Source organism: Halyomorpha halys, unplaced genomic scaffold, assembly GCF_000696795.3.
Source record: "Halyomorpha halys isolate HHAL.00 unplaced genomic scaffold, Hhal_1.1 Scaffold1174.1, whole genome shotgun sequence".
Taxonomy (NCBI): Eukaryota; Metazoa; Arthropoda; class Insecta; order Hemiptera; family Pentatomidae; genus Halyomorpha; species Halyomorpha halys.
This window is the reverse complement of record NW_027109467.1, coordinates 129,699-143,871: the sequence shown is the minus strand read 5'-3', so window position 1 is coordinate 143,871 and position 14,173 is coordinate 129,699. Positions and strand designations below refer to the sequence as shown.

The window sequence follows — 14,173 nt, the reverse complement described above, 5'->3', positions numbered from 1 at the left end:
ATAATGTAAAGTTATTTTGAATTTTTTCATATATAAGAAAAAAGGATTGATACTGACTGATTTCAGTGTGTAATGGTAGAAAATGTTTTTGGTAGATAAAAATAGTGAGAATGAGGACTTGGAGGGGCTATAGCAGTGTTAAGGTTTAGATTGTGTTCCCTCCAAGCAATGTTATCTCCCCAGTTCTTGAAGAATAAAGACCTCAAGTATCCACTGAAAGCTAGATTAAAAAATTTTTTGAAGTGATTGAGAGTACGTTTTAAAGTGATTGGTTTTGGGTTTCAAAAACAAAGAATGGAACCCACTGAAAAGATAAAGAATAGCACTGGAATGCTGAAATAAGCATAAATGACACTTTATTTAATGTATTCCGTTTTTAATGTTCTTTAAATTTGAGTTTTTACATGAATAAATTAATTTATTTATAAAAGGAATTGTTTCCTTTTAAAAGCAATATGTTCTTTATACATTTCAATTTTTTTCCTAGAATAATAATAAAACAAAACAAAAAACAAACCTTAATAATTTTTGAATAGGAAGGAGTCTAAAATATGAATGTAATTTATTTCATTTATGTTGAAATTGATTGTTTAATATAATTAATAATTTTTGTTGTGTTATTTTTCTACATAAATAAAAAAATTGTAGTCAGACATAATATTATTGTTATTTAAAATACCTATTATTAGTAAACTGTATAAATACTGAAGAACAATATAAAATAAAAATACCATCAAAATATATTTCATTTTGTGACCAGAACTACTCAGCATAGATCAGTCATTCCAAAAGGAGGCCCTGCAGCGAATCAGGGGAGGTGGTTATGGTCACAGATGCATTTGGGGGGCAATGAATAACTACAAGTTGTCATGATCAACAATATTACTGCTGACCAATTTAGTTAAATCCGAGCTGAGCCCAATTTAACTAAATTGGTTGCAGTACACCCGGTTCATCCTTCTCATTAAGATAATTTTGAATGTTTTAACTTCTTTTGTATTAAATTCTATTCTGAGTTCAATAAATAGTAAAAATTGATTTCCAGGGAGTGCTAAGTAATATTTTTCCTGGAAAGGGGGAGGTAGGACAAAAAAGTTCGGGAACCACTGGCATAGATCATAATTGTTTGTTTGCAGTATTAACCTTGAGACTCCTTTCATGCACTATGATAGTTGGATGTTGGTATCTGCAGAGGTGTGGGGTAGATAATAGCTGATCTCAGGAATTTCATTTCATATTTCATCTAATTAATGCAAGTTTATAAATTCTATTGTTTTCCCTGAAAGTTTTTTTATTATGAATATGAGATCCTGAGTACTTCTGCTTGACCTGAATCCATATCAGTCTTTACTCAATGAGAGTTCTACTTTTCTATAAAGTTGTCTCTCTAAAATCTTTGAGTATATTTCGATCGGGACAATAAGAAGAGATATAGCATCCCGTCATATACTTAATGACTACGGATGGCTATCTGCTGGTCTAGAATTGAGACTGAAGATGCTCATGAATGGTTTTTATGTAATTTCAACATGTTAATAAAACTTTCTATATGTTTGGTAGACAATTAATCTTAATGTGTGAACCATGTATTCATTCTTTACATTTGTCCCAGAATATAATTATTTTTTTCATTCAATCATTCAATTATCATTATAGTTAATTAGTAATTAACTAAGTAAATTAGTAATTATAGTTAATAGTAATTATGTGATCATTATACTTTGGCATAAAAACAGGCCTACAGCTATTTATATAAATGAGAGTTTTATAACAGAACCCTTTATTAACCAACAACACAAGACATTATCAATCTATTTCAGCTGTAACAATTTTTCACACAATGATTTTATTAATAATATAATAAAACTGAGGTTTTGGAGAAAAAAGATTAAGAATTACACTTCTCAACAGTGTGATTAATATTAAATTAATAATTTTAATAAATTTCTATTAAAAACTTAATGGAAAAGGTTTGGTTTTGCAATCAGATGCAAAATGAAATAATTGAAAAACAAGATATTTTAAAAAACAGTTTCTATAATATCTAAATCATACTTGGTCTCCATCAATTGCATAGCAAATGGCACTCTGAAGTTTTTCGCTTGTCCTATCTGCTCTATCATCAGGCACGCCTGTAAAAAGCAGTATTGATAAAAAATTTCGAATAACCAAAATATTAATTTGATAAAATTTATTAATCATTAAAAAAAATAAATGAAAGTGATAATTATAAATAACATTTAAATTAATAAAGTTTAAAACATAACAACTCATCTCATACCCCTGACCTCTGGCTGCTAAATTGTTATTCCACAGTTGAATATTAGTACAAACCTGAAATTTAAGCTTTTTTAATTGAGAAGTTATTGTAGGAAATTTAGCTTTCCAGAATATAATATTGAACATTACTGTACCAATATTAAATCATTCTAAAGGAATTTCAGAATTACTTCAGTAGCCATAGATTGTAAACAAAGGTCTTTTGTTTAATATTTCAACAATCACTAGTAATACCTTATTAGGAATAAAAGGTTTGGAAGAGGAGAACCTAAGTTCACTGCATTCTAAGTGAGTACTTTATACTGTGGTCAGCTATACCTTTGTTCACATTAAAGATAGAGAATAGTTCGCAAAGATTTTGTTAAATTAAGTTTTTTTAAGTAGCAGCAATGGCATAAGCATAATCTCATACATACTATCTCATTGCTGCTGATAATCAATTTGCCAGAATTGACCAGATAGCGGGTGAAAAAAAAGAAAACTTTAGACAGGCCATAATTTCAAAGAAACAATAAAAAATCCCCAAGTATTTATTTTATAATTAATTGAATACTCTTAAATTAACTTTAGGCTACGAAATATAAACAGTTTTATAAGCCCAGCATAACATTTTTAACGGGGTGCTCGGGGGACTAATTAAAGGGGTGCTCAACCCAAGGCATGCATCCCAAAATGTGTTATGATGGGGGTTTAGGATTGGCACATGGCTGCCCAGTAATAATAAGAATAATTATGACAGCTTTATTTTCATTCTTCACAGAACTAAAAGACTCTCCCTTGGGAGGTATGAATCTGCTCTATAAACATCATGAATTTACTAAAATTACCGGCAATTCATTGAACAAAGTTTTTACATTAATTTAAAATATTTTGTTCTCCTGTCCATCTCTTCTGTTTCCTTGGTATCTACTCCAGACAGGCCTCTCATTAGGTTTTCAAATATTTATTATTAATTTTGATGTTTCAAAAGAATTTAAGGTTTTTTTGGGGATAAAATGGTAATTTAGTCTCAGTCTATGACACAGGTAACAAAATATTTATCTCGATTACAGGAATTTTAAGAGTGCCAGTGATTGGGATTGGATTGTAAGGTGAGCTGAAAGTTTCTGTCATCAGGAAATTTTTCTGAACTCGGAGATCTTGTGCTATTATATTCTCACTTGAAGAATTAATTCAACTGTCTTTAATTAATTAAATAATCAATTAACAGGGTTAAACTGGACTTTGAAAATATGGCCAAACAAAACAAATTTAGGGTTGTACTTATTTTGGGAATTAATTCTTACATTATTTTGAACTGATTTTTTTTTTTTTTTTAAGTTATTTATAGTAATATTTTATGCCACATATTTACTGAGCTTTGAAAAAATTGATTTTTCATAAAAAAAAAAAAATTTTTTTGAATGACTGAAATAACTTCCATATTAGAAGAAATTAATGATTAGCAATTAAGTTGTACACTCCTAACATACATTTTTTATTGTATAGATAGTAGTTATTAATTTTTTTTCATTATATAGGAATATTCTGAAAATTTACAAAAGGGAAAATATTTTCAAAAATAAGTACCTATATCCTTTACATTGTGAAAATGGCAGGATAATGTCAAAATAATCATCATGAATTAGAATTATTGCAAGATAATATTATAATAGGATAATTTATAATTATAATTACTGCAATATAATGAGAAAAAAAATTATTGTGAATATTCTAAAAATTTACAAAATGAAAAAATATTTTCAAGAACAAGTGACTATGCCTAGTATATAAAAATGAGTAAAAGTGAGAATGCCAGGGTTCAGAGAAAAGGGAATGGCACAGCTGTGGAAACCCTCAATATGGGGACCGTTGGTTGTAGTACACGTTAAAAAAAAGGTTGGGACCCCATAATCAAATACATGGAATAAAAGTTTATACCAAATCAGGTATATATGTATATATGTATATTTTTATAAAAAATGCCCTTACAAAATTTTCCTCTCTCTTCACAGGCCTGATTATGGGGACCTGGCCAGCACATTCGGGCTTCTACATCAATCCTTGCACCATGCTTCAGAAGGAGTTCAACACAATCTTCATAACTACAGTTTGTTGATGAAAAAAATTAAATATGTCTAATATTCTTCCAAGAAAATCAACAATTCATTTATACAATTTTTTTCTAAAATTTATAATTAGAATACCAATGAATTTCTGAACTAAAAAATCATAGCATACCCTTTCAAACAGGCGATATGAAGAGGAAATGAGCATGGCCCTCGATTTAAATCGGTATTTCGAGAGAGTATCCATCTAACCATGTCTACATTATTGATTCCAACACATTTTTGTAGCAAATTATATCCTTCTTCATTATGTACGACTAGAATATTTTCACTCTAAAGTGAAGAAAAACAGTTAAATTATGATTTATCCAAAGAGATAAAAAATATAATAAACAGATTACCTTCGGTATTTGTGATAAAAGACCATCCAAGCGATGTGCTGTCACTTTTGGGTTTGCTCTAAGTGCATCAAAGACAGTTCTAATTTTTGCTCTTGTTTGTTCAGAACATCCCCTATGATTCCCTGCTGACAATAGGGCACTTCCTGATTGAAAAAAGTGGCTTACTGTACCTCCCATGTTAAAAACTCTTTCTAGGGATCATTTTTTTTCTTATAATGATATAGTTTTAATATAATTTTCCAAATCTATAATTACATCTAAAAAATTACAATAAGCACATATATCTATCACAGACATGAAAGAGATCCTTTCCGTAAGCACATTCATTCCCCTGAGCATAAACAATTTTAATTGTACTTCTAATAATCTAACTTCATTCGACCAATGATAAACCCAAATCTATGGCAAATAGAGGAATTCTGAAATGTATGCATTGGCAGACCCCCAGAAACAATGATTTTAAAAGTACTACTATCATCTTTTAAATATAATCTCATTTTACACAAATAACTTTTAATAGTCATTGTTGTAACTTTATAAACTAAGAGAAGAAATTTTTATTCCAATTGTCTTTTCAGATATAAATGAGTTTTTATTTCTTTCAGTTTATTAAATTCGTTTAAATCAATATTCCTTTAAACCTGACATTTTGATACATCAACTGTTACTTTATCACACAAACAGACAGACTTATCTGTCTACTCCCGATCAGCTGTTTAGTGTATTATACAGCCTGCTTGAGAAACACTAAAATATTAACTTTTCTATGAAATCTTTGCTATACTGTAATATTAATGTATTGATTAGAAACTTATTTGCTTCAATAAAAGGTGATATTGTTTTATTATCACCACGCACTACTACATCAATATTGTCTATCTTTTTAATCCCCACAACACACTCCTTTTTGAAGACATATTCAAAAAATTCAAAAACGTCATTCAATTTTGAACACCAAATTTGTCTTGGCTGCAAATCCTTAATCAAACCAATTTGTTGTCCTTCTTTAAGTTTTGCAGTGGGGGGGGGGAGAGGAAGAGATGAGAAAGAAGAGGAAGATAGGGAGGGGGTTAAGGATTGTCATACTTAACTCTCCGTCAAAGAGAAGGAGAAGCCAAAGAGGAAAGGAATTTATAAAATTAAACGTTAAATTACAAATATATATTGAATATAGATTGCAGTAAATCCAATTTCAATAACTTGGTCCATCAACAATAAAAATCCAGCAAGCTGTTCTCTAGAAGTTTGTACGCAAGGTAAGAATAAATCAATAACTGTACTGTTAATAGAAACAGAATGCAGCCAGTGAATGGGTCCCAGCTCCTTCTATGATATGATTACCTTTCACACAAGACTGGCCTTTTTTGCTTTATATTTTCTGACAGCTGACCTACAATTATACTGCTTTCTGCATGTTAGAATTTGAGGTTCTTTTGAAGACCAAAATATCGTCGTCCTAAGAATTTGTTAGGGCATGAAGCACTACCGAAGATTCTTCTCGGATTTATCGGAATCGGATAGATTCGGCCACTAAACGATTTATAGATCGATACTTTCACATGGAGAGGACATAAATGGGTTACCATAATTGATCTTTTCAGTGAGGCAGCAATGGCGTATCAGGTGAAGGACAGAGCATTGGAAGCAGTATTAAAAGCTCTCATATTGTGGTTCCAATTCTACGGAGTTTCCGACCACTTCTCGTCGAATTTGACAATTACACGATTAGAACGGAAATGAAAGAGGTCGATGCGACATACACCGACAATAGACACCGTTAGATGATTTTTGAGATCCTTTTCGGGCTTCGCACTAACCATGTTACAAGGAAAATGGTATGGGAGAAAGTTTGGATAAGAATGGAGAAACAGGAGGATAGCGCGGGAAATTTGAACGTAATGGACATGACGGGGGCAATGAAAATCGGGAAGATAGTGTATTCAAAACTAGGCTCAAATAGGGGCAGAGAAAACACATTTATGCAATGGTTCCATCGGCCTATTCAGGGGGAGGACGACCATTAGAGAATACAATGTTGTTACTGTTGAGTATTATGGAATCCAAGAAGCGCAATACTTCCACTGGTAGAAACACCTACGCTTGAATAATCTGGAGTGGAGTGTTATCGTCTCAACGTCTCCTGCTTTGTTACCATTATTCGCACAAAGTGTGCGTATGTGATACAAGTGCGGTACAAAGGAAGCATTCTTGTATTGAAAGTCAGAAGAATTATGTTTTGTTTTGATGTAATTTAAAAAACAAAATTAATCCTTGTGACTATTCCACTGTTGTTTTTTTTAATTTGTATCTAGCTTAGATATTAATTTTAATTTGTATAAGGTAGGCAGAGAAGGAGTTAACTTTAATTCTTTTAATTATTATTATCTATTATTGAAATATATATTATTATGTATTGATAGTATGGATAGTTTACTGGAAATATCGGTAAACTATATGTAGGTCATAGACGCACTAACCATGTCAATACCGCACTAACGTGAAAAACGCACTGTTTTCTTTTAACCGTGTTTCTGATGCCCACTTACTTGTACAACCGTTGGTCTAGTAACATTACTTCCTTAAAAAATACTCTATAATAGTAATATGTATGTAGTAGTACTCCCCTGAACTTTCATGGGTTGGCATATTTATTGTAAATACGATCATACTTAAAAAGGAGTTGAAATGCGATATGATGAATTCGTTATCCGTCTACTATCATTATTATTCATTCTGATATTTTTCGTGTAATCATTACTAAAAATAAAATTTCATACATTTATAAAAATATATTCAATTTTTAAATTTAACATGTTGTTTTGTTGTACTACAAGAAAAGTCTTACTATAAATAAAATATAGATATGTATTTATTAACTATAAAGTGTAAATTTCAGAGATTTATTTTTAATAATGGGGTATTATATAAACCATAAACAAAGTAAAATATTCATAAGCTTTATTTTCTCTTAAAACAATTAGCAGGAAAATGTTTTAACACTTATTCTGTAGCTTTGTCATTGAGCCCTGATATAATTGTGACAAATCCTCACCATTTCTTACATCATAGCCATTGTCATCATACCTATGAACAGAATTAGCTAACTTTTATAATTAATTCCAAACCTCTTTAATATAAGCCATATATGAACTGAGTTGTTTACGTATTCTTTAAGGGAATGCTTCTTTTTACAAAACTTGAGAGGTAAAAAACAAAACATTTGTTAAACCTGCATCTCCTTCTTCAATATTTCTTTTCCTTTCCTCTTCGTAAGATCTCTTTGCAGGAATGCCCTCATTGATTTCTTCATGTTTTCTAAAGAAAAAAAAAAATGTAATTTTATATGTTAACGTTTCTCTGGCTTAGAGCAAAAAATATCAATTTTCATTTCATGAAATTTCTTTTTCTAATAAAAACTTAAACTGTTACATCAAATAAATACCGAATGTTTTCAGAAAAGCCTGTAACAGGTATTGATTTTAACTTTCACTAACCTATATATGAAATATGGAAGAATTATGGTCTTGAAATTTTGTTTTACATAATTACACAATGTTTCATTATTTAAATTAATTATTTGTTGCAGCTGTTAGTAAGGAGATAATAAACGTTTGGCCTGTCCACTCACACGACTTACTGCTTCTCAGAACGGTAAAAATAAAAAAGTATACATATTATTGTAACTATCTGTAATACCGTTCTTTTTATCAAAAATGTGAAAAGAATAGAAGATGTAGTAAATGTTATTTCCAATAATTTGGTATATCTATAATGTAAATCCATTCAGCCGTTCTTGTCCTCCTTCTTCCTCTGTTTTGTTCAGGCTTACTTCAATGTGAATATTAAGGATCCAAAAATATATTAAATTTTCTGAAAATAAAGGACTGAATATGAAATTCAATTATCTTGGTCAAAATTTTAATTAATGTTCTCTAGGAACAGTTACAAATAAATAAATTTCTTTTAAGGAAAAGATTAAAATATAAAGGTTGATACAAATAAATAATTGTTTCTGATATAATGGAGAAAGTTGTACATTAAAAATAAAATCAGTAAAGATTAGTTCTTAGGCCATATGCAAACGGAGATACTGAAAAGGAACTGATGAGTGAACCGAATTATCATGATCAACTAGTTTACTTTGAGTCACTCACTCACTCACTGTGTAATACAATGGGACAGAATCTCAACTGTCAAATAAGGTGCATCGGATGCCCACGCCCAAGAAAGGAATAGACCCCGTCACTCGGTCTGGAAGTGTACCCCCGACATTATACTCAAAGAAGCAAATATCAGATATAATCAGTCCAAAAACTTCAAGCAACAATAAATTGGGATAAGATAGTTCGTAATTATTTTTCGTTGGATGTCTATTAATTATAGGCCTTTTACCTTTGCAATATTTTATTAAGATCAAAATATAATAATAATAGTAATATCAATAATAATAATAAGTTCTGTTTACGCTAGTTCTTATTTTATCTCATGCTATTATTTCATTGTGTGAGCGAAGAAGAACAGTATTTTTAAGGTGCCTCTATACGTTTGCCAAACAATGGTAAATTCGCTCATGCCCAAGCGTGTGGATGGATTGGTTGGCATAAGTTGGCCTGAATCTGTGTTACAACCATACGTTTGTGTTTATTTAGCATTGTTTTAGATCTGCCAACAGATGAAAATTTGTACTCTCCTTGTTTTAATTAATTAAAGCAGTACTCCAAACTTCGAATTCAATAATGAACTTTAGTTAAAGATGGTATATTTTTAAATACTATCGATTCGATGTAGTTTTTAGGCCGTATTCAAACGGAATAACTGAAAAGGAACTGATCAGCGGACTAAATTACCAGCTAGTGTACTTTGAGTCACTCCCTATGTAATAGAAAGGAATAAAATCTCAACTGTCAAATAAGGCGTACTGGATGCCACGCCAAGAAAAGGATAGATCCCGCCCTCTGGCGTCACTCGGTATGGAAGTGTAACCCCGACTTTTCTAAATACATTGCTTCAAATCATGTTAATCCACTTAACAAGTTTATTTTTGATTTAGCACAAGACAAATATATGTTTCTAAAGATGGTATATATATAATATGAATTAGAGAATGTGAAAAAAAATAATACAGCTACAAATTTAGTTGTTGGGGTCATAATCACCTATATTTCAAGGTTGATAATTTTTCGTTTACAAATAAAATTTTAGGGTTACAATAAATCTTTTTGAAACATTGTGTAGGAAAAAATACTTTTGCGCACACTTAAGCGAAAGTAGTAGATGGAAGTTTGATAAAATTGATAGTGAATCATTTTTATACTGATTCCCAACGTTCATTCAACTTTGGACCCAATCAGACGAACCATATACGAAATAAAGCCGTTTTAAGGAAAATAATACATGCATGTTATCGGCAACGAATTTAATCGATTCCGCCATTTAAAACCTACAATATCGGAATATCTTTCGATAACTTTCCGATTTGATAACGATTGGCCTAAGATTAAATCTAATAAGGATTTATGTATGTATGTAAAATTTTATTCTGTGAGCATATGGCAGTGATTAAATTTAACATATGATTTTGCAAGTTATTGTTCCGAATTGATAATTGTGAGCAACAGACTTACTATTATTGAGAAAGTTGGAATATTTATAATATTTAATCAGATACTGATGAGATTATGACTATATTCTTATCCAACCACGTTTCCAGATTTGGAAGATGGAGGCTTCCAACCTTCCTAGTTTCACGAAGCAAGACAACGACTACTAAAGCAATTTCGAAAAAATGGAGATGGTATTCTCCTTTCGATGTGCCACTCAAAATGGAAAGAATTGTAGATTTTGTACTTGCAAGATCAGATGATTACATCAACTGGGGACGGAAAGGTTCTATTTACCCTCTAACTTTCGGTTTGGCCTGCTGTGCTGTCGAAATGATGCACATGGCTGCCCCTAGGTATGATATGGACAGATACGGTACTGTGTTCAGGGCTTCTCCTCGACAAACTGATCTAATTATTGTAGCAGGGACAGTAACGAATAAAATGGCTCCTGTTTTAAGAAAGGTATACGACCAAATGCCAGAACCTAAATGGGTCATATCAATGGGAAGCTGCGCTAATGGAGGGGGTTATTATCATTACTCCTATGCTGTAGTGAGAGGCTGTGACAGAATTATTCCGGTTGATTTTTATGTCCCTGGGTGCCCGCCAACTGCTGAGGCCTTACTTTATACTGTTTTGCAGCTTCAAAGGAAAATAAAACAAATGAATACGTTTCAGTCTTGGTTTCGAAAGTAATGCGAGCATTCACACTAGTGAAATTAAAGTGGACCATCTAATATCATTGTATGTATTTTTACAAAATAAAAGTTTTTGATGTTTTAAATTGACTCATGTTCTTGTTTTATGATTCAGTCCTTCATAACAGTAGAACGTCTTATATTCACATCTTGAATTCTTGAATGGAATCGAACTCTTTGCTGCATTATATTCACTCTCAATTGCATTTTGATATTCATCAATTTCTCATGATATTCCTCTAGGTACATGGCGTGTTCATGCAATATCTCCACCTTATTTATACTGTTTATTAGGGTAAGTGGATGAAACATACTTTCTTCAGATGCATCTCTAGTTACTGGTGCAGTACTACCTTTATCTGACCATTCGTAAATGTCAGAAGCAGAATTACCCTCATTTTTCTAAAAGAAAATGTTTGTTTATAGTAAAAGATGTAAATGTATATTCACCTTACATTTTTACAATAAAAAAAAGTATTTATGTCAGCATTAAAAAAACATAAAATCAAAAAAATAAAAGGCTTAGCAAACCTGAAGGTGCAATACACATACAACTACAACCATCTGTTCATCGACCAAGGTTTTGATGGAAATTTCGCAACATATATTAATGCAATCCTCTCACCTATGCTTGGGTCTACTCCAAGTCTACCAAGGACGTTTAGCAGTCAGCACAACGCTTGTTAACCTTTTAGATGAAGCCTTAACAATTTTACATGCCGACTTCATTCGTTGTCATGCGTTCTCGCAATTTGACGTTGTATAACTCCTAAATTACAACGATAAATCATTATTTCATGGCTCAAACATTTTATGAAATGGACTATTTTCAAAAATGTTAAGGGTTTGATCTTTTTACAATGTAAACAGCCTCGTTTCGCAACCGTAAAAAACATTAAAAACAACGAAAGTTTTGTAAATTCTAACTTTTTAGTTTCTGGGTAGAAGGCGTGAGTTTAGTAATTTTTCAACTGAAAAATAAAAAGTATATTTTGCTTCAACTAATTACCTCTTCAAATTCGATTTTTAGAATTATCACTGGCCCCAAATACTTAAATGTTTCTAACTCTTTAAATGTATCTCCTTTATCAAAACCACCCGAAATTGCCACATGTTTCGTCTTATCCGTATTTAGTTCGATACATATTTAGTTCTTTTGCAGTTTCTATCAAAGCAGTTGTATTTAGAACTATAGTTTCCCCGTCATAACCTAACTGTACCAAATTTATCAGCATATCAAAGCATAAGATTTAAACACCATTACTGCTGATTCACTCGACCAAAAAATACCCACTTAGCGCCTTGAAAATAACCGTTTTACCCGTCAATCACCCGACATATGCCCGCCACTTAACCCGTCCTTGGAGAATCGTTATAACTGCGCTGGCGCGATAGTTGATAGTTCAAGTCATACAATGCAGCAATTGTCACGTTTACTATAGCTTGTATATGCCTAGACAGTGAACAATCGGTTTACGGTTTCAGTTATTACGACTTACGTAACAGCTACTATCATGGTGTAACTGTTTGATAGTAACTGTCATGACAGTTTACGATCGCGACCGTATTGAGGAATGGGTCTGACGTGATAGTTAATACTACAATTAATGCAATGAACTAACTGACGCGTTAACTGCCACTTTTAACTGTACTATGTATACCTAATGCGTAATGAGCTCCGTTAGAGCTCATGTATTAGAAAATTTACTCTACTTTAAATAATGTACCGTGAATGTTTTTAGAATAGTGTTTAGTTTTAAGGTTTTTCTTCCCAGTTCCTAGTTTTTCTTCCCAACTTGGAAAAGCTGCTAAGAATAGAAAGGAGGATCTTAAAAGAATCTATAGGCCCAGGAAAACACGAGAATGTTACAGGCGAAGATCTAACGAAGAGATCCACAGAAAAATCATAGACCTGGAAACCGAGATAAGAATCTGAAGGCTTATGTTCTATTGGTACATGAAAAGGATGAAGGAGGAAAGATTGAACAAAAAGATCTTGAATAAAATGTTTAACACAAAAGCATGGGATGATACACGAGGCAAATAAGAGAAGAATTAAAGAACGTTAAAATTTAAGATACAGACTGTCTAGATAGAGACACATACAGGAAAACACTGAAAATCTCCAGTATTGGCAGAGGAAAAAAGAGAGGCACGAGGTCCGAGGAAAGAAGAGAAAGGCAGACGAGAATCATGAAGCTGCAATGGGAAGGAAGAAAATCAAGACGCCCAAAAAAACCCTAACTAATGATATTCGCGAGGTCCTTAGTGGCTGGTATGTGATAATAAAAAAAGATTGTTGGGACAAATATTCATTCATTATTGAAAGCTAAATAATTCAGCGATGAAAATGTGAATATTTCCTTAAAAAAGATTCAGGGGTCACACCTTCCCAGGGAATTTTTTGAGATCCTCAATTCAAAGTCCCTTAATGCTAAAACAGCCTGTATATATAAATGCTATTTTTAATAACTAATTTCTGGTAAGTCGCTTAATCGGATTACTCGAATATATTCCAGCTCCAGTTAAAATAAATCTATTTTTTTAAGGTTTTAACTTGAGAGAAAATTGATTTATTTAATGGAAATTGCATGATCTGCCCAGTTGCATAATGGAGTTTTTCTACTAAATAACATTAATTGAAAATCAATTAATTGAAGGGGCAATGTAAATTTTTGGAATCTTTATTATGGATGAAGAGGGTAGATGCCTCTCTAGACAATGTAAGGTATTCTAATCTCAAAATACAATTAATAACTGGGATACCTAGATGTAGAAGGAGTTATGTACACTTCAAAACATAACAAGCTCCAACAAAAACAAAATTGAACCATGTTTTCTACTATTTGTGTTTGTTACTATTTGTAACATAACCCCTTCATCGACTGACCACTTCATTGACTAACCCCTTCATCCACTAACCTCTTCATCCACTCACCTCTTTATTCACTAATTCCTTCATCCACTAATCCCTTCATTCACTAACCCCTCCATCGATTAACTCCTTCATTGAATAGCCCCTTCATCCACTCACCTCTTCATCCACTTACCCCTTCATCGACTGACCCCTTCATCCACTAACCCCTTCATCCACTCACCTCTTCATCCACTAACCCCTTCATCGACTGACCCCTTCATCCACT

At 32.0% G+C, this 14,173-nt stretch overlaps 2 protein-coding genes across 6 annotated transcripts in view; both read right to left on the bottom strand.

The window, feature by feature from the left end:
• LOC106688669 (ankyrin-1) overlaps positions 1–5,048 on the bottom strand; it is an 18,396-nt gene extending 13,348 nt beyond the window's left edge. The window contains exons 1-4 of the mRNA XM_014433244.2: positions 4,730–5,048; positions 4,501–4,661; positions 4,252–4,364; positions 2,056–2,132 (exon numbers count right to left, since the gene is read on the bottom strand). Coding sequence (XP_014288730.1) covers positions 2,056–2,132; positions 4,252–4,364; positions 4,501–4,661; positions 4,730–4,906 — 528 coding nt within the window. The 5' untranslated portion in view covers positions 4,907–5,048. The remainder of the gene's footprint in view (positions 1–2,055; positions 2,133–4,251; positions 4,365–4,500; positions 4,662–4,729) is intronic.
• A 2,622-nt stretch (positions 5,049–7,670) lies between these two features.
• The window catches only part of LOC106688674 (uncharacterized), a 15,071-nt gene continuing 8,568 nt past the window's right edge, over positions 7,671–14,173 (bottom strand). Inside the window, exons 1-3 of one of the 5 annotated variants that reach the window (XR_010843516.1) lie at positions 11,656–11,801; positions 7,893–8,044; positions 7,671–7,813 (exon numbers count right to left, since the gene is read on the bottom strand). Coding sequence is in view for 1 of the 5 variants with exons in the window: in XM_067047656.1 (XP_066903757.1) it covers positions 7,808–7,813; positions 7,959–8,044 (92 nt within the window). In the remaining 4 variants the exon portion in view is untranslated. Of the gene's footprint in view, positions 7,814–7,892; positions 8,045–8,171; positions 8,700–11,655; positions 11,802–14,173 lie in introns of those variants that run through there. The other 4 variants (XR_010843515.1, XR_010843514.1, XR_010843513.1 and 1 more) reach the window with 4 other exon arrangements.